The sequence below is a fragment of the Plecotus auritus genome (genome assembly GCF_963455305.1).
Source record: "Plecotus auritus genome assembly, chromosome: 14".
Lineage (NCBI taxonomy): Eukaryota > Metazoa > Chordata > Mammalia > Chiroptera > Vespertilionidae > Plecotus > Plecotus auritus.
In genome coordinates, this window is record NC_137780.1 from 10,498,257 (window position 1) to 10,519,428 (window position 21,172).

Consider the following 21,172-nt stretch of genomic DNA (forward strand, 5'->3'; position numbering starts at 1 on the left):
CTGAGAGCTCTCCCCGCAGCAGCTCCGGTTCCCCTTCGCCTTCTACTTTTGAATGGAAGTGTCTCAACAAGAGTTATTAGGAGAGACGCAGGCGCGGGGTGTGTATTATAGATCCGCGATGTGTACAACAGGCAGCCTTTCATTCTGGTAACGATTCCGCATCCGTGTGGTTGAGGAATTCCAAGAGCTGTGTTGTTTCATGTTTTTGCTTTTGTGTCCTTGTAACTTGGCCAAATCGGGGGCTGTGTGGAGAGAAAGAAGGGGAGGCGGCGAGGAATCGAAGGGGTTGTCTCTGTTGTCAATAAGAGAACTGCTCGCCTCCACAGTGGAACGGATGCCAAGCCCTAATGACTTCGCTCCGCTTGAGCCAGCAAACACCAGCCGTGAACTTGGGAGTAAATATTCGTAAACAGATCTTCATTAGCCACAGAGGAAACGAGTGCAGGCGGCTGACTTTCCTCAGAACTCTGGGGGCCGGAAATTCAGAGTTTTGGCCATGCTGTCCCGAGCACAAATTACGCCCCGGTCTTTCTGCCCAGACATAGAGGGTTTCTGGTATTATTTGAATGTGGAGTTTCAGGGTCAGCGTGCATAATTTCATATCTGTGACATGCATCTCGTGGGTAGCATATTTCTTCCACATTCTCCCATGAATACATATGACACCTTGTTTTTAATGGTCTGTGCTATAAATCCTTGAACTTGCATTTATGCTGAAGACCTCCTGATTTTTTTTTTTTTTTCTGCTTCTCCTCCTCCTGGGCCATGTGTTGGAGACACTGAGTTATGGTGTCTTTTCTTTTTGAGAAAGTCGAGCAAAGCACACCTGAAGCATTTTCTTCCCCCCACCCCCTCTTTTCTTTGTAACTAGTAGAAGTGAGAGAAGGGGTGATATTAATATTATTGCCAAAGATGCCACGTTTCTAAGAATTAGTGCTCTTGTTGGAATTTGTGCCTCTATACCAGTGGTCGGCAAACTCATTAGTCAACAGAGCCAAATACCAACAGTACAACGATTGAAATTTCTTTTGAGAGCCAAATTTTTTAAACTTAAACTTCTTCTAATGCCACTTCTTCAAAATGGACTCGCCCAGGCCATGGTATTTTGTGCAAGAGCCACACTCAAGGGGCCAACCACTGCTCTATACCAAGGGACCAATTAGGTAAATGTGAAAAGATTTGAAGGCATGTTGTTGAAAATTAATATGGAAATTAAAAGTGGTTTTCTGTTGGAGACCCCAGATAGAATCTGTTCTTGGTCGTCTCAGGGAGAATCCACAAGATGACCATTCTCCCTTCTTCTGTAACTGGCAGTTGAAATAAAATTTTCAAATTTTTCCGTGAGCTCGTGACATCACCCAGGTGTTCACGATGCCGGCCTCATTCTGTGTGTTCATGTGTCACAGCTGGGAAACTGGTAACAGAGCGGTTCCTCTGACAAGATGCTGGGACTTGAATGCCAGCAACTCTGCCTTCATCCCTGCGAGCAGATACGCGGGGAGCAACCTGGCACGCCCCCCTTCCTGGGTAGGCAGCACTCACTCCGGAATCAGATCGGGGGGGATCGAGGGTCTAGCTCTCTTTTCCTTCTAATATTCCCTTTTGTGCTATCTCAGTAGATTATATACATTACACACACACGCACACACGCACACACACACACACACACACACGCACACACAGGAGGGAGAGCCTGTCCCATAATTCTCCTGGCTTCCGGTGGCCTCAAATGGCCCTTGGCATGTGGATGGCATTCTTCTTGTGTTTCTTCACATCGTTTTCCCTCAGCCTGCATCTGTTTCTGTCTAAATGTCCCCTTTGGGTAAAGTTGTATCATATTGGGTTAGTACCCATCCGAATGGCCTCACCCCAACTTCTTCATCTTCAAAGACCCTGTTTCCAAACAAGGCCACATTCACAGGTTCTGGGGGTTAGGAGAGACGCAAAATCTAGGGAGAGACACAGTTCAACCCCAACAGGGGCCAAGTGAACACCCTTGGGTGTGACACAGTGAAGCTAGAACCCAGCTGTCCAGAGCCCAAGGTCACTACTGTCTTCTCAAGGACAGGAGACCCTTAGCTTTCGGGTATTTGACATGAAATGTTTCCCACAGACTTTGAATGGAATTGTCTGTCAGCTTTACAAATCCCCAAAGTGCAAGATAGAGTCAGAATGCATTTATTTTGGAGTCTTGAATTTCAAATCAAGTATAAGGCTGACTCTGAGGCAGCCTGCTTGGGAATTTCCCGAAGAGGATGGTGCCCACGTAGCCGATGCCCAGGCTGGGCTGGTTTCCCGTGGGCTCCTGGTCAGTGCCCTGTGACAACCTGCGGTATTTCTCGACCCCTTCTTATCAGTGATGGGTAGAGCAAGTCAGATTCGAACACGGGCTCTTGTTCTTTCGAATCAGAAATAAGGCTTCACAACAATGCCTTTCCCTGCTCAGTCTCCATCTAATCCTAAAGAAAGACTGAAAATGCCCTTTTCTAAGATTTTTTAGAGTCCTGTCTTACACGGCATTGCCTGCCTTTTTTCCTGTTGGTCAACTTTTAGTCACATCACAAGGGAGATTTTTTCAAGCAGAACGTTCTTGTTTTCAGCTAAAATATAAAGGTTGTGGGGGGAAAAGGTCATTCGCTCAGCCCCTACCTGCCTCCATATCGTTCAACAATACCTCTTTCCTCTTGGCTTAGGTGAAAGGAAAGAAGAAGTTAAGTTGAGGCCAAGTACCAGGGAGCGTGGGAAAGCTAAGGGAGGTATTTCAGATCCGCTGTCGTCACTCAGAAGAGGTAGGGAAGAGGGATTTGCAGGAGAAATGGCACACACCCTATAGGTATCTCTGCATTCTCATTTTGCATTCATCTGCCCTACAGTCAGGCCTTTTTTTTTTTTTTTTTCCAGATAAGGTTGGCAGTTAAAAACCGCCCACTCACAGAAACAAACACAAAAGACCCTTGTCATCATTTTGAGGCTCTCCTGTGTTGCCACGAGAGAATACCTTTTTTTAGCTGCTGTGATGCTTTTCATTCTCCCGCAAGCTGGCCTGGGAGACCAGGGACGATCGCTAAAAAAGCTGCTCCCCGGTGCTGGGCAGGCACGGTTCCCATCCCTGTGCCTGGAGCAGGCAGATTGGAAGCTCATCTGCCGGCTGCACCTGTGGACTCAGAGAAGAGTGATAATTCTGTCCCGGACTGGGGGGCATCAGTGATAATTCTGTCCCGGACTGGGGGGCATCAGTGATAATTCTGTCCCGGACTGGGGGGCATCAGTGATAATTCTGTCCCGGACTGGGGGGCATCAGTGATAATTCTGTCCCGGACTGGGGGGCATCAGTGATAATTCTGTGCCGGACTGGGGGGCATCAGTGATAATTCTGTGCCGGACTGGGGGGCATCAGTGATAATTCTGTGCCGGACTGGGGGGCATCAGTGATAATTCTGTGCCGGACTGGGGGGCATCAGTGATAATTCTGTCCCGGACTGGGGGGCATCAGTGATAATTCTGTGCCGGACTGGGGGGCATCAGTGATAATTCTGTCCCGGACTGGGGGGCATCAGTGATAATTCTGTCCTGGACTGGGGGGCATCAGTGATAATTCTGTCCCGGACTGGGGGGCATCAGTGATAATTCTGTCCCGGACTGGGGGGCATCACCTCACCATTCCATTCTCCACCTCCTTCAGTGTGTCTCCGCTCCCCAACTCCTTTGCTAAATTTTATAGATGGTGGTCAATTCTACCACATCTTGGATAGTAAGTAAGTTTCCAATCTGAGTTCTGCCTTCCAGCTTTTCACATTTGTCCTGTGCAACCACTACTTGGAAATAAGGGTTCCCCTGCCCTACCTGGTGTGATTCAGTAGATCAAGCATAGGCCCACAGAATGAAGGGACCCGGGTTCGATTCCAGGCAAGGGCATGTACCTTGGTTGCAAGCTCCATCCCTGGCCCTGGTCGGGGCATGTGCAGGAGGCAACCAATTGATGCGTCTCTCTCACATCGCTGTTTCTCTGTCTCTCCCTCTCCCTGCCACTCTCTCTAAAAGTCGGTGGAAAAATATCCTCAGGTGAGGATTTAAAAAAAGAAGAAGAAAAAGAATGGCTCCATAAAATCCCTGTGAGCCCTGCTTCTAGGATCAAAACAGAATTAAAAGCAAACACATTTCCTAAGAAATCAACAGAAGCCGAAACACATGATTAAATTAGCAAGAAAGGGAGCTATCCCATTGGGCAGTTATTCCTGCGTTTTCTTCTGTATTCCTCCATTCCACCCAAACCAACTGTGATTGAATCTGAAGGATTGAAATCTGCATCACGGTCAGTCTAAACAGAGTAAGAGAGCCAAAGGGTAGTACTGTGGGATGGCACCCTATCTAATGCCTAAGTCCTGATGAAATCAAGAGAGAATAACCACCATCCCTTACGAAGAAGATTTTCAAATAAAAATCTAGTCCCAGATAGATATTTGAGCTCTCACCCTGGTACTTGATCATTTGTAGCAGCTTAACTCTGGATTCTTTGGAGGTCTAGTTCATGAAGTCCATTGCTATGGCAACACACACACACACACACACACACACACACACTATATGTCCCAGAGCTGTATATTTTGCAAATCGTATACAACACGTCTGCTCCTGTGAAACAAATAACTGGCTTAAAAATCCAGAGCAAGTTGGCCTCTAACAAGGGTTATGCACCAAATCTTCGTGCCATTGATATTCTTTCCTCCCCCCTCTCCCCGCATCCACATCCACATTGGGTTTATGTGTATGTGAGAGAAAGCATCTCACTTTTGCCATGTCGCTCCGTCAGCTATGCCCGATGGATTTCCGATTTCTTCTTTGTGGAACAGAGAAACTACAGTTCGAACACGGTGAGCAGGCACGATCGGTGCCACGATGGACTGATATGAACAGCCACCCCGAAGGTGTATAGGGTTGCTGTCTGTGGCGGGGGAGCCACCAAGAAGAAAACGCCTCGCAGGGGTTAAACCCAAAATGTCTGCACGGCAGCCTATTTCTGTCAACACCCCTCGCAGGAAATAAACATGTATGCTTTCTGAAATGAAAGTGCATTTTGGAAGACGAGCCGTCAGATATTCTTTGCCCTTCACACTTTCACGTGCTTAGCCTTTTTTGTAAGTTGACTGCAAAGTGCACCCGTTTGCCAGGCTCAGGAAAAAAAGAAAAGTACTTGACAAGTGCCCATGGCGTCACCGTTATCCGAAGTTTCCAGGCGATGGAGGCGGGGGGTTGGCACAGAACACACTTCCTACGGGCCTATGACTTGGGGGTGCCTGCCTCTTTTCGATCCTTCCCGGTGACGCGATTCCCAGCTGTCATCTGGTGTGTTGGGAGCCCGCTGTGCGGCAGGTAGACACACTGTTTAACTGCGAGGCAAAGACCAGAACAAAATGCAAGCACAAGGCCCGAGATACACTCAATGGCATGGACCGCGGGATGGAGATGAAGGGAGATCACAGTTGTCAGGGACACGCGTGGAATGGGCTGTAGCCAGGGAAGCAACGCATGTGCCACACACGGCCTCAGTGTTCTTTTCAAACGCTGTAGCATGGCCGAGCATTTAAAACTATGACCTGTCACACACAAAGGTTAAGATCCCGGGCTGTGCAGAACATGAAGCGCACACGACCCAACAGCGAAGCTTATTTGATTCCCCTTGGGAAAGAGGTTTCTCTCCAGAGAGAGCACTGAATGTTACAGATGGGGGGCGGGGTCTCTAACCTCCGGCCTGCTAGCTGGCAAACACCACTAAATGCTGGCCAAACCAGGGATTACCATTCTGGTGTGTGTGTGTGTGTGTGTCCCCCGATAAAGCAAATATGGTTTTACAAAATTCCTTAGTCACAGTTTATTAAAATGTGTGATTTTCATATAGATTTTGGTCAGTTATGCTTCTGTACTGGCCCTGATCTACTTATAAAGAGTACTGTATCTAGTTGTCTGTATGTAAAATACAGCTAACACTCTAGAGGGCAGGGGGAAGAACTCTGTGGAGTGAAAATCTAATCTCTGTTATGTGTCCAGCCTTCTTAGGGATCAGTGAGCAGGACCATCTCAGAATAAGGGTGTTACCTGAGCACTGGGGCAGGGGAGTCTGGGGGCCAGCTTCCAGCTTGCAGAGGTGAGGTTGGAAAGGGTCAATGGGTTGAGATTCTGCTATTTCTTGACTGAGAAGAGAGATGAGTCCACACTTGTATTTATGCTGTGCAAATGCACAGGGCTGCTTTTCCCATCGTTTTGCAAACTTACCAACTTACCCCTCTTTGATGGGCTGAAATAGGCTTGGAGGTAGCAAGCAAGCAATCTGGCCAAACCTTTCATGTCAGATCCATCTTCCCATCCTCCCTGACCAAGAAGAGGAGAGAGAGAGAGAGAGAGAGAGCGAGAGAGAGAGAGAGAGAGAGAGAGAGAGAGAGAGAGGAGAGAGGAGAGAGAGGAAAGCCTTTCTTTGCTTTCCCCCTTTTTATTTCACTAAGTAGAAGAGGGAAGGGGGGAGGGCAAAGTTAGGTTATAGGAAGCATACACACACACACACAGCCAATAACATAGAAGAGAGAAATTGCTGAATCCACCTTAAAAAATGAACTTTTATTGTTGTGTTTTTGTAGTTTTTTTCCTGCTTAATTAAATCCCAAAGAAGCGTGTGCAGCATTGTGACGGGTGGAAACTAGTGCGTTTGTACATCGCAGGGACAAAGGGGCCTGTGCAACTTTCAAGTTTCCCTGCACGTACCTGTCGATCGCGCGCCTTCTCCATCATCAGCACTAAATTCACATTGATGCCTCTTTTCTTCTCCGTATCGATCCTTCCATGAGAACGCAGATTTGTATCTGTTAATTAATGCGTCCTGAAACGGCGTTTGTATTAATCAGGCAGATAAGAAAAATTGGATGCCTGCGCCCTCCTGACAACCAGAACAGGGCCGACCTGATAACATCGCGGATGGACCTCAATAAAAAAGTTCCTCCTTCCACTCAATAAACTAATCATCCTGCTTTTAATTATTCGGCAGAAGAGATGTGTGGAGATTGGGGAATGTGTAAATCTATTTACTAACAGCGGTGTCCGGGAGGGAGGGGGCTGTCACGGGCAGGGGCTGCGGGCCACACGCTCGGCCCATCTGCTGCCGCAGAAATGGGAGCGTGAACAGGGAGAGGCATATGGAAAATGCCTTTTTGCTCACAACTTCCTAGAGGAAGGAAAGTCCTACGTGGTCCCCTTTTCTCGAGTTGGCTAGTTGGGTGTGCATGGCATATTTTTTCTTGGTCGTGGGGGGATGGGGCAGAAAAAAGAGTGATACTGTTTGTTTGTTTTAAGGATAACCTTCTTTTGATTGAAAGCAAATGGAGCCCAAACGACTCATCAGATCATCATTTTCCTCCTTTGAACGTCTGTTTAAAATGTTATCAATTGTTATGGCTGACTTTAGGAGGCTGTTTAGTAATTTAGCCCACTTTGCAAAGACACAAAAAAAGAATGGGGAAGAAAGACTTACCCAGCCGGGTCCAAGGGAAGATCTGTCCAGTCCTGTGTCAGCAGCTTGCTAACCAAGAAAAGAAAGGCTTTCACAGATGCCTGCAGGCCCCCTCAGTGCGGCGTGCCTAATCCCTCTTGCTGATTGTATTAAACACTCTTAGTTGATGGTGCCAAATGGCAAGCTACTAGTTATCAGCAACAACCCAGGGAATCCTGACCTTTTTTCTTATTGTGCTGTCCTTGCTGATACCTCATGGGACATGGACAATATGATAGGAATGAAAACGACGCCAACAATGACCAGAGCAAGAGCCTAGGAAGGTTGGGTAGCGCTGCATGTATTTGATTTGGGTAACAGGGTCTGGGAGGGGAGTGAAAGTCGATTTTATAGGTGGCATTGCCCCCAAATTTCCCCTTCTCTAGAATCACAGGCGGTAGTACCTTAAATCATGGTCCTCCAAGACCCCAGGAGTGGTTGGTTACCCTTGGAATTCCTTGGGCAGAACCTGGGAGATGAAAGTAAAGTTTTAAAAAAGAAACTTATTTAAAAAAAGGCTGTTACAAAAGTATTTGGCTGATTACTGGGTATATTCACTAAGACCTTACATATCTTTCAGCATTTAGATCTAGTCCCTCTAAGCTATAAATAAATCTCTTCATTTCTAAGTAGGCTTAATTGTGCTACTTAATTTTCCCTATTGAACCCCATTTCTTATAATACATATATATATGTATTATATATATATATATGTTTACACAAGCTCAAAAGGGACTATAAGCATTCATAGAGTTTCAGTAAAGAATTGAAAACAGTCATGCTGGTGTTTCAGATAAAACTTATATCTGATGTAGCTACACTTACCAAATGCATATTACAAGTTCATGCTTTGTTGGATGGTTTTTATACTTTCCAGTAAAAAACTAAGGTACAAGTAAATTGTCATTCTCAAGACGAAAGAGCCAGTAAGTAGCTCAGTGGAGCAAATATTTAAATTCTGATCTGGCGCTGCTCATGTCCTCTGCACAAAACCCCATTGCCCTCATATTCAACTTTTAAAATAACTGGGTCTTACTCTAAGAACAAACTTGCTTTTCTGTTTGGAGGAGGCCAGAATGCTAAGTACTCCACTCTCTTTTATACCAATAATCACTTTTTAAAAGGAATTCATGTTAAATATTGATGGGAACAAATATCCAATTGCAAAGTTTCTTGTGAGTGTAAGCATACTAATTGTCCACTGTACTTGTACTATTATAGAGAAATGTTTCCAAATTGTATGACCTAAATTGCTTGTTTTCCTTTCTTTTTTTGGCTTTTCTAAGAAAGAAACTTTTATTCTGTTTATCAATAGCAGTTTTTAGACCCAAGGACGTTGAAAATCTGACTTTCTATGAGCCATTAAGACCGCCGCCAGAAAATCAAGCGTATTTAACGATCACATCGCATTTTCTTCTCAAGTGAAAGATACAGAATTCTCTGTTGTATTGCTTTCAGCCCAGTCTATGAAAGCTCGGGAAAACACCACGGTGTTGGAGCTGGTTCGTGACTTTTACTTTGCCATTCGCGCAGTGATCAGGGGAGAATGTAAGAGCATCTAATGGCAACTCAGCACAATTTCCAGCCCTAATGCAGGCCGCCCACCATTGAAACGAATGCGTCCTTATGAAATGATGGCTGTAGAGTAACTTGATCTGCTCATCTCCCCATGCAGGCTTCTCCACGCTGTCCCTGGCCGACCAGATGAGCCTCCTGCAGAGTGCTTGGATGGAAATTTTGATCCTTGGTGTCGTATACCGATCTCTCTCGTTTGAGGATGAACTTGTCTATGCAGACGATTATATAATGGATGAAGACCAGTCCAAGCTAGCAGGCCTGCTCGACCTAAACAATGCCATCCTGCAGCTGGTGAAGAAGTACAAGAGCATGAAGCTGGAGAAAGAGGAGTTCGTCACCCTCAAAGCAATAGCTCTCGCTAATTCAGGTTGGCACATAGAGTGGTCCTCGTTACAGTTTCCCATGTGTCAGTTTTCTCCCTTCCCTTCACTTCTCCCGAGATCCGCTGGGCCCAGTTGTAAATTCTGTATGAATCAGCGAAATTAGAATCATCGCAGCTTTCTGGGGAAAAGTTATAAAGAAGAAAAATCAATGTGATGGGAATTATTTTTATGATACAGGGTGTCCCCCACAGTGTATGCACACATCAACAGCTGACAGCTCCATTTTGAAAATGACATGTTTTTTTTTAATAAACACTGCCTTTATCATTATTCAAAGTGTGTGTATACATTTTGGGGGGACACCCTACATTTGCCTACGCTGTGGGATTTTTGCCACCTCATGCATTTACTAATTTGCAGTGTACATGGACATTCCCACGACAAAATTAGCTCCAGATGTCTTGTGTGCGTTACAAATACACATAAACCATTGTTTTCCCCTAAAAAATGCACATTTTGCAATTGGAAAAAACACATCTTTTGTATTTTTTTTTTTTTTTAATTTTGGTTATCAAAGAACCCTCTGTTTTCTCACCTTCTGGAATTCTCTAAAAGTCAAATTGGGCTGCCGGACTAGTCCCCTCAAAGGCACTGCCTACCTATGCAGTGAGGGTGAAGCATGATGGGGATAAACAGCCTTACATTTAAACTGAAACTTACTAAAAGAGGCGGCAACCTCTGGCATGTAAAAAAAAAAAAAATCGTTGGCGCTTTGTTGGTCCCCCCGCCCCCTTGTGTCTCTCTGAACCCTTTCTTGTGGTCTTAAGTCTGTTTCCTCATTTGCATAGAGTGCAGGCTAGATCCCTCCTTAATGACGGGCCGATCATTAGATACCTGCGCGTCGATAACACGCCGGGATGCTCTGTCCCATTGACAGTCACTCCGTGCCCCTCCATCTGCTTTTGTTTTGACCCTATCTTTGAACTTTATCTTGGTTGCCGGCCAGTAGTTTTCCCTTTAATTACAAGGAGGAAACTGTCAATAAAATCTGTTAAATGGGATGCAGTGAGTGGCTTGAATGGGCGGACGGCTATTTGTTCAAATTCTGCAGCTTTCAAGGTATTGACAGTTTGCTTTCTGGGGCCATATGTGACGATCAATCTCAGGCTGGGCTCAGCCGCGCTGAAAAATGAAAAACCAGATTGCTTTTGCTTAGTTGGGGATGACGGAGGGGTGATTTGGCGCGGTCCTAGGGAGATGAGCCCTTCTGCCCAGATTGCCCCCCTGAGAGCCGGGGGACGCGTGACTGTGTTTAGAAATAATTTTTTAATTGATTTTGTCATTAACAGTTCATCTACAATATTGATGCACGGATCCTGGGACGGATAGGAGGGACATTGTTTTCAACAATGAAGTTGTACTTTCCGATGGGTCTTTATAATGGAGTTTAGCATTTCGCTCTTTTAGTTGTTAACCACACCATTCTCTTCTCCTGTTTCCCTGGGAAACTGTACATTATGACTTATTATGACAAATGGCGTTGCTCTTGCAAAATCAAGGGCCCCTGGTCCTGCTCTCTGGAAAGCCAACGTGGGAAATCAGGACAGCAGTTCTCTGAGAATTTATTAATTTGCAGAGACTTCATTTTATAGCCCCTCTCATAATTAGATGACAGATTTGTGAATTTTTATTTGGTAATCACATAGTAATTCAAATTTAAACATTTCTTTGAATAAGTATCTATAAAGTACAGCAAGCCTGTTTTGTATCCTTTATGCTTCAAATTGCTTTTTTTTTATTAACTAATCATGAATGCTGAGCAATGCTAAGATTTTGTCATCAAAATGGCTGAAATGTTTATAATTTTAGAAATTGGAGGCATAAGGTATGGCTATGGATTATAATTTGAGTGCCTGAATGGATGGCATTTCTGTCTCTGTTGTTGAGAAGTATAATCCTTAATATTTTTATAGATAAATATTCGAATCCCACCCACTCTTCCCTTAGGGGGAGAAATTGCCCTATTTCAGAGCAGGGACTAGTTATTAGGATATTTAAAGACCTAGTTAGTTTGTTTTTCTTGTTTAAAACCAGAGATAATTAACAAGCACCCCCCCACCCTTCTCCCCTTATTATAGTATTGAGTAGCACTGCTTTTTCTAAGAAAATTTCTCCATGTCACAAAATGCTCCTGTGTTATTTTAACAGTCTTTGAGCCTCTCAGTACTAAGAGAAGTTGAGTCAGCACCCTAATAAAGAAGAAGTGATTATAAGGACCATTTTAATCCCTCAGTATGCCACCTCTCCTGCGATGTATAAATGTGGCCTTTCTCTTCTCCCTGACCTGTGAGCTCCACCATTTTACTTGGGATAAATGATGCAGAAAAGTCATTTTCTTTGATTCCGCATATGATGTCATTCGTTCCTTTTTTTATTTTATTTTATTTTTTTTTATTTTTTACCATTATTGGGAGGCAGTGATAAAGTTGTAGATTTGATCCTGCTGAGATCCAGTGATTCTTAAACTGCTCTTAAATACGTCAATATGAAAATATTTTAACACTATTTCTAGATACCCTGAAAAGCTCATAGGTTTTCTTTTTTAGTATTTAGAAATTTCAGATCAGCTTAAGTGACTTTTTGTGCCAAAAAAAAAAAAAAAAAATCTATTTCAGTGTCATTTAATTTATAGGTATCTTAGCATTCCCTGTGTGGCTAGGTGTTAACAAGCATTGTCTCATTAATCTAAATTTCAGCTTATTTTAAACATCTGTCTTTATTCAATAATTATAAATGTTGTGCTTATGCTTGGGAAACAGGGAATTGGCTTCCTGTTAATGACTGTCATATTTTTTGTAGCTGTGTTTCTGTCATGTGTGAATTCAGGAATGTTTAGACCACCAGAACACCACTGGTAGTGTAGTACCTATTATCAGGTGTGTGACAAAAAGAACAAAGAACCCATGTACCACAAACTAATTCTGTGATTCTCCCATTCACATATTTGGAAACCCTATATAACTGTTCCCATTGATTTTGAAGGTTAAAAAAAATAACCCAGAGACTTGCTTTAAAATATGCATTGTCTTATTTTTGAGTGCCAACAATGATCGCATCACTGATACATGTCTTTGAGGTGGAATTTTAAAAGGACAACTGAAGTCGCCATTTTAACATTGTAATTAATAGGCCCAATTTCCTCATGTGTAGAATATTTTTCATATGCAGACCTCTGTAATTAATTTTATGCTGTTAGTGGAAAATGCAATGAAATATTACTACAAGCCTTTTGGGTAAGGTTATATCATGGGGATCTATTCTTGAGATTGTCCTACTGTTTATGTCTAAGAATTTGTTTGAAACTATTGCCACTGCCCCCAAGGTAATATGCTCATTTTTATCTAGCTTGGCCATAGAATCACCTAGATTTTAACAAATACTGATGTCCTGATTCAGCCCCAATTTTCTGATTTAATAGGTCTGGGCTTGGGCCCAAGAATATTAATGTGTGTTTTTTTGCGTGTGTGTGTTTTTGTTTGTGTTTGTTTGTTGTTGTTGTTTTCTACCAATTTACCCATTGTTTTTAAAGTATAGCCTCGCCCCGTCTAGTTAGTTCATAAACCTATGATTTTCATTGTTAAGTTTTAGCTGGTTCCCATTAGCATGAATATTGGGACTATTTCCATTAAAAACATAAAGTTAAAAAGAGACCATCAGCAGCAACCAGAGCTAAATAATTCCATAAATAATGGCGTTTCTATTGGGCCTGGCACGCATGTATAAATTCAGCCGAAAGAACAGAACGGAGATGAAAGCCACAGAGCCAGAACTTGAACTGGGATCTCTAATGGAGATTAATATTTTCTTCAGCAGCCTGCCAGCTGAATCATGGTCTAATTAAATAGTTCAGATTTAGTGAGTTTGCATTTAAAGTATTAGCAGATCCGAGAACGGGCAAAGCTAAAATGACTTAGAATCTTTTTCTGTAAATGGGAAGTTAAATTATCATAGTAATTTGATTAAATCATTTCTAAATCTCACATGCTAAATCACAGCCTTTAAAGAATAGTTTGAAGTCTTAATTGCTGTTTGTGAGCATAGCTCTCTGCTATTTGTTCTCGCCTGATTTCCTGTGACATCCTATAATATATCTCCTGCTGGGCCCCAGAAGTGCGGAAGGCTAGGCTTGGGGTGGGCTCAGAGGTGACTGTGCCCCTGACTTCAAGCATATAAAAACCTGCCATGTAGAAGGACATGCATGTACCCTGCATTGCCCCAGTAGCTGGGACCAGGACCAACTACTGGTCATTGGAGACAGATGGGGGACAATATGAAGAAGACATTTCTAAAAATTAGCTTGGTTCCTTATCGAGTGCAATGCTCTACATATATGGAAATGTCTTTGTGAAAATGTGGTATAGAGGTTCCTGATGAAGATGGGAGGTTGAACGAGACAGGTTCAGGAAAATTTCAACTCTTATTTTAAAAAATACATATTTTTTATGGATTTCAGAGAGAAAGGAAGAGGGAGAGAGAGAGAGAATCATCAATGATGAGAGGGAATCATTGATCGGCTGCTTTCTGCACGCCCCCTACTGGGAATCCAGCCCACAACATGGGCATGTGCCCTGACCAGGAATTGAACTGTGACCTCCTGTTTCATAGGTTGAGGCTCAACCACTGAGCAACACTGGCCAGGGCAGAGAATATTTTGAGTTCTAATCCAGGGCACCACATGAATATTTCTAACGGAGAAGAATTCCTTCTTTGGGCTCCTTCAGGCAAGAATCAAGCCTTGAGCAGTAAATACATATAAACAACTGTATTCCAGATTATTCAAAACTCTTTCAAAGAAATGTGTCATTAACCACCTAATATAAATAGTTCACCAAAAATATTGTGAAATGATTCAAAATAACCATGTAAAAGGGAAAAACAAACAAACAAAACACAAAGAAAACTTAAAAACATGTTACCGCTTACAATAGCAGTCAATCTATTAATTACTTTGCCATAATTTTTTATCACGTTTAGCCACTTGATTTTAAATTACATTTTCTCTCTCTTTTTATGCATATGATCTGATATTCGAATTATATGAAAGATTAGGCTAACTACGTATATCTTAGAACTCTGTATTCTTAGAGAAGCAGAATTATTAAACATTCAGAATTCCCCCCAAAGACCCCATTATGTATAATTAACAGATAAACTGTCATCAGAATCAATAAAACATGCTAAATGATTCAAACTTGTATATAATTAAGTGTCTCTTTTAGAGCTGTAACTTTTATACCTCCCTCCCCGCCCCAATCTGACATTTCTCCCAAGAATAATCGTGGCAACCCTGTTAACCCTTTCCTTGCTTGTTCGGATTGGATTTTTAAATTAAATTTCAGAACTCATTAATCTAAAGGCGTTATTTGTATCTCAGCAGAGCAGACTATGTAAGGATCTTTCAAGGCACCGTGAATAGTAACTGAAAATTCTACAAGGGAACATAGTGTTAGATCCAGGGTATATACATGGAGTTTTAAAAATCTCCATCATCAGCGTGTTTCTTGTCTTTTGGGATATGTGAGCTTTTACAGGGCAAGGTCAGGATTTTTAACAACTTCACCACAGCACCGAAATTAATACTTTTCCTAGATGGCCTTCCATGATTGTTGAGTGAATGAATACATACGTGAATGAGGTAATGAATAACCTAGCCATGGTCATAATCTGTTAAAAGAAAGGTTTATCTTGCTTCTTCCTAAGAAACAAAAAAAACCCCACACCCTTTCAGTAATGAATCTTCTATAATAATTCCCATGTTCTTTTTTTTAAATATATTTTTATTGATTTCAGAGAGGAAGGGAGAGGGAGAGAGATAAGAACATCAATGATGAGAGAGAATCATTGATTGGCTGCCTCCTGCACGCCCCCTATTGGGGATTGAGCCCCAACCTAGTCATGTGCCCTTGACCGGATTCGAACCTGGGACCCTTCAGTCAGCAGGCCCACGCTCTATCCACCGAGCCACACCAGCGAGGGCTAATTCCCATGTTCTATGAAGCACTGAGAATTATCTACTCTAGGGAAATTTATGCCCCAAAATAGACCGTTTGGAAGGGGGAGATGCTGCATTAGAGCTTTCACCGCTTAGAGGAGCGGAAGGGTAACCTTGAACTTTCAGGACGCTGCTGCACCCGGGCTTCTCACGATCACTAACAGCGTTGTGTCTGTCCTTTGCTTTGTCGCGCAGACTCCATGCACATAGAGGATGTGGAGGCCGTGCAGAAGCTCCAGGATGTCCTGCACGAGGCCCTGCAGGACTATGAAGCCGGCCAGCACGTGGAGGACCCGCGCAGGGCTGGCAAGATGCTGATGACGCTGCCCCTGCTCCGGCAGACCTCCACCAAGGCGGTGCAGCACTTCTACAACATCAAACTGGAAGGCAAGGTCCCCATGCACAAACTCTTCTTGGAAATGCTGGAGGCCAAGGTCTGACTAAAGGCCTCCTGGGCCGCCGTCTCCTCCTGCACGCCTGCCGAGAAAGGGAAAATAAACCCAAGCGTAACGTGGAAGAAACGTAGAGCTTAGTCAACGCCATCGCCATCCCCAATCAGCAAAGACTGCACTGATCACTTAGCAGCAAGACTATGAAGCAGCTTTCAGATTTCTTATCTTTTTTTCTTTTCACTTCTCTTCCTCTTTTTTTTTCCCTTCCCTCTCTTATTCCTCCTTTCATTTCTTGGTTACTGGTTTCCTCTCTCTCTCTCTCTCTCATTTCCTTCCTTCCTTCCTTCCTTCCTTCCTTCCTTCCTTCCTTCCTTCCTCCCTCCCTCCCTCCCTCCCTCCCTCCCTCCCTCCTTCCTTCCTTTTCTGTCCTTTCTCTTCTCATCCTTCTCCTTCTAAATTTAAATAGCTCTAGTAGTAAGAAAAGTTTTATTTCCTTTCTTTTCCTCCCTTTCTTATTCCCTCCCTCCCCCCTCTCTCCCTCGCTCCCTATCTGCTGCTGAACTTTGAAAAGAGGTCTCTAATTGAAGAGTGGTGGAAGCCAGCCCTGCCAAAGGAAGGAAATCCATCGTATGGATGCCAGTGAACTTCATTGTGAACCACAATGTCCCCCGTGACTAAGGAATCAAAGAGAAGAACCAACGTAGCTCAAGTACAGTGCAACAGGCACGGATCGACGGAGGGCAGTATCAGATTCCATGGGAGCAGCCCCTAATCAGACAACTTAGCAACTTCGCATCGGCTGCTTCTTATCATCGCTTTTCCATATCGATCAGTTACAGCCATTTGATTCCTGAATTGTTTTCTCAGAGTCTTCCAGGTATTTGTTAGTTTAGCTACTAAGTAACTTTTTCAGGGAATAGTTTAAGCTTTATTCATTCACGCAATACTAAAGAGAAATTAAGAATACTGCAATTTTGTGCTGGTTTTGAACAATTATGGACAATAATGAAGGACACATGAATCCTGAATGAAGATTTTTTTTAAAAAAACGTTTTGTTTCTTCTTACAAAATGGAGATTTTTTTTTGTACCAGCTTTACCACTTCTCAGCCATTTATTAATATGGGAATTTAACCTACTCAAGCAATAGTTGAAGGGAAGGTGCATATTCTCACGGATGCAATTTATGTTGTGTGCCCGTCTGGTCCCAAACATCAAGTTCTTAAGGCGAGCTCCAGTTTCCCTAAATGTTCTCTGACGCGAAGGATAAGATTACACCTGCAGTGGCTCTGGGTGGTCACCTGTCATCTCTGCGCCTGGACTGCAGATCTGTAGCATTTTCCGAAGCGCACTTCTCCACCTGGGAGGTGCCATCGCCATACGATTTCTAGCTGCTGTGGTGGTTAGGGATGCATTACTGCCTATCTGCAAAGTTACAGACCTTGTCCCAGAAGGAGCTGTGAAGCATTCTTCATTCAAGAGGCAATAATGCCAAAGTTGGAAAAACAACAACAACAAAAAACCGTCAAAGATGACGGATGCCTGACCAAATTCTTAAACCTCTTGGTATGAGTTGATTCATTTAGGAATGTTTAATCTGTGGTTTTTAACCAAGAGCTAAGCCAATACAGCTGCTTTTCAACCAGTGTTGTCCCAGCCAGAAAGTCAGTCAGGTTCCCAACGGTGGAGAGGTGTAATCTAATGAAGGAATCGATTAGATGCCCCCAAAACCTACAGTCGCCGAATACCCAAGAAACAGTAACCTCCATCAGATGCTATCCAATGGACCAGTGTTAGTAGCTGCTCCCTGTACCATGTGAACAGTCTTCTTCTATGTACACAGATGTAATTAAAATTGTAATCCTAACAAACAAAAAGAGATGTAGTTCAGCTTTTCAATGTTTCATGTTTGCTGTGCTTTCTCGGAGTTTTATGTTGCATTCACAGACTGTTTGTCTTGTTCTCCTTGTGGTGTTTGGATTCTCGTGGTGTGTGCTTTTAGACACAGGGTAGAATTAGAGACAATATTGGATGTACAATTCCTCAGGAGACTACCGTAGTATATTCTATTCCTTACCCGTAATAAGGTTCTTCCTAATAAGAATTAAGAGATTGAAACTCCAAACAAGTATTCCTTATGAACAGATCCACATCAAAAATCATAATAATATTTTCAAAACAAGGGATAATTTCTCTAATGGTTTATTATAGAATACCAATGTATAGCTTAGAAATAAAACTTTGAATATTTCAAGAATATAGATAAGTCTAATTTTTAAATGCTGTACATATATGGCTTTCACTCACTCATCTCTCCCACAACGTTGTTATTAACTCGCTCTGTGTTGTTGCAAAACTTTTTTGGTGCGGATACGTTTCCAAAACTCTTGCTACTTTGTGTGCTTTAAACAAAATACCTTGGGTTGATGGTTCATCAACCTCATGCTAGAAATACTGTGTATCTATCATTAGCTATATGGGACTATATTGTAGATTGTGGTTTCTCAGTAGAGAAGTGATTGTAGTGTGATTCTAGATAAATCATCATTAGCAATTCATTCAGATGGTCAATAACTTGAAATTTATAGCTGTGATAGGAGTTCAGAAATTGGCACATCCCTTGAAAAATAACAACAGAACAATCCAACTCCTGGGAAATAAAAAGGTGCTGATTCTATAAGATTATTTATATATGTAAGTGTTTAAAAAAAAGATTATTTTCCAGAAAGTCTGTGCGGGTTTAAGTTGCTACTATTCAACCACACTATATATAAATGAAATATATACCAGATATACATCGTTTTTACTGTATCACATTAAAGTACTTGGGCTTCAGAAGTAAGAGCCAACCAACTGAAAACAGGAGATGGAGAGATGTGGAAAGAAGAGAGGACAATTTTAAGTTTTCAGTTTAAGTGAAACACGCACCCCATAAGTAGGAAATACAATGAACAATGCAGATTTAAAAGTACTGCACCGGCTTTAGGGCAAATGCCCCACTTAAAACCTCGCTTGAGGTAAGTCTTTTCGAGTTTCAGGCAAGACCATTTACTTAATGTGAAGTTTGGGGAAGTTATAAAGGTGTATGTTTTAGCTATATGATTTTAATTTTGATTTTGTTTTTCAGTTGGTTCTTATTTAAAGCAATATGATTGTGTGACTACCTGCTGTTACTCTTGTGTTTCAATCAGCTCAGATTGTTGTATTTATTCCACTATTTTGCATTTAAATGATAACATAAAAGATATAAAAAATTTAAAACTGCTATTTTTCTTATAGAAGAGAAAATGGGTGTTGGTGATTGTATTTTAATTATTTAAGCGTCTCTGTTTACCTGCCTAGGAAAACACTTTATGGCAGTCTTATGTGCAAAGATCGTAAAAGAACAAAAAAAAAATTTAAACTGCTTATAATAATCCAGGAGTTGCATTATAGCCAATAGTAAAAAGAATAATAATAATAATAAAACCATGTCTATAGCTGTAGATGGGCCTCACATCTGTAAAGCAATCAATTGTATATTTTTGTGATGTGTACCATACCGTGTGCTCCAACCAATGTCCATTTGTGTAAATGTATTTATTTTATATTGTATATATTGTTAAATGCAAAAAGGAGATATGATTCTGTAACTCCAATCAGTTCAGATGTGTAACTCAAATTATTATGCCTTTCGGGATGATGGTAGAGCAATATTAAACAAGCTTCCACTTTTGATTGCTCTCCCGTATGGTGTTTCTTTATTTCCCTCCACACGAAAGAACCAAATCAATAAACATTGCCCTTTGTTGCTTCCATCGAAAGAGTGGCTCTGAGTACCTGTTTCCTAAAAATAAAGCAGGCGTTTAAATAAGAGCTATATAAAGGCTTGTCAGAGTGAATCCGAGGGCGCAGAGAGACATTTTGCATATTTAAGACTATGCAAAGCGTCTCGTGGCACATTAGAATTCATTCTGACAAGCCTTTATATAGCTCTTACTTAATCTCCAAGCATCTCCACATCATTCCGCATTACTCAAAATCATCGCCTCCATGTCAATGTCACAACAGAAAACTTTCCCCCCCTATTTTAAGATCACATTAAAAACCAGAGACACCTATTATTTCCCTCCATCCACAATTAAATCATGTTTTTGCACGGAGCTCGTCAGCCAGCTGCAGGCTTCCTGGAGCAGCCGGGGAGTCACCCACCACATATCCTGGATGCGGGATCCACAGAGTTGATAGATCGGTGAGCGTGGGGCGGGGAGCTGCCAGATTCCAAAGCCAGAGGGGTGAGCGGCAATGCGGACAGCCAGCCGCCTCCCTGCCTCCTTCGCCGGGAGCTCGCAGCCCTGGCAGCCTGCGGTAAGCTGTGCGCCCACTGGACCCTCGTGCAGCCTTCGCACAGGTGCTAATGCGCGAGTTCTTGTCATATCTGCCCATCTCCTGAGTGTTTGTCAGGCGTCTGCCCACTGAGCTGCTCGCCTTTCAGCGGTGGCTGGTTCTCAGGAGAAGCAAGCCGAGGACACGGTTTCAGGGCGTGAGATTTACCTCAATCGCCAAGATGCAGGAGCTAGCAACAAAACCGTCTTTTTTTCCACCCCCCGGCCCATGTTCATGTCCTGTGAGTTGCAATGGCTCAGCATAGTATCTGACAGTGTTTGGGGGGTGTTTACCAAGTATTTGGGGGGAACTGAGACTATGCGAGATACAAACCTAAAAGGAAACAGCATGCCTGTAATCTTCCAGGGATGTCCTCGTTTAAAAATACAGGGTGTCCCCCAAAATGTATACACAAGTTAGCATCTGATAGCTCAATTGATGTTTCTTTCTGTTCAGGTTTAACCCATTGGAATGAATAATTTATACAAAGTGGGTAGACAGTTTGGGACACCCTGAATATAATGTTACGTGCGTTTTAAGGACTTAAATGTCAGAATTCTCTTGCTGATATTTTACAATTTTTATCATTTAGGATGATGACAGAGTGACTCCTCAGGGACTGCCATGTTGGCCAGGGATGCCTGTGGTGTAAAAAACAACGACAATAATAACAAAATTGGCGTTTGGCATTTTATCAGGTTGTATTTCTGGATACAGAGACAATGAGTAACTCTGACCAATGGATCCTGTTCTTTGTGCCCAAGAGATCACTGTTATTTCTCCTGTTTTTTATAAGTGATTTTCTTCTTTAAAGCAGTGGTTTCCAAGCGAGGCTGCGTATTAGAATCACTGGGAGAGTATTTCAAACGCCATCATATTCCCCAACCCCACAGACTGGGGTTTAATTGGTCTGAGATGTGGCCTGGCCT

The 21,172-nt window shown here is 42.7% G+C and overlaps 1 protein-coding gene across 8 annotated transcripts in view; it reads left to right on the plus strand.

The window, feature by feature from the left end:
- ESRRG (estrogen related receptor gamma) overlaps nt 1-19,595 on the plus strand; it is a 458,151-nt gene extending 438,556 nt beyond the window's left edge. For 6 of the 8 annotated variants that reach the window (XM_080650913.1, XM_080650910.1, XM_080650911.1 and 3 more), the window contains 2 exons: nt 9,210-9,479; nt 15,683-19,257. In XM_080650913.1, coding sequence (XP_080507039.1) covers nt 9,210-9,479; nt 15,683-15,927 — 515 coding nt within the window. In that variant the 3' untranslated portion in view covers nt 15,928-19,257. Of the gene's footprint in view, nt 1-9,209; nt 9,480-10,784; nt 12,507-15,682 lie in introns of those variants that run through there. The other 2 variants (XM_080650909.1, XM_080650915.1) reach the window with 2 other exon arrangements.
- The last annotated feature ends 1,577 nt before the right edge of the window (nt 19,596-21,172 follow it).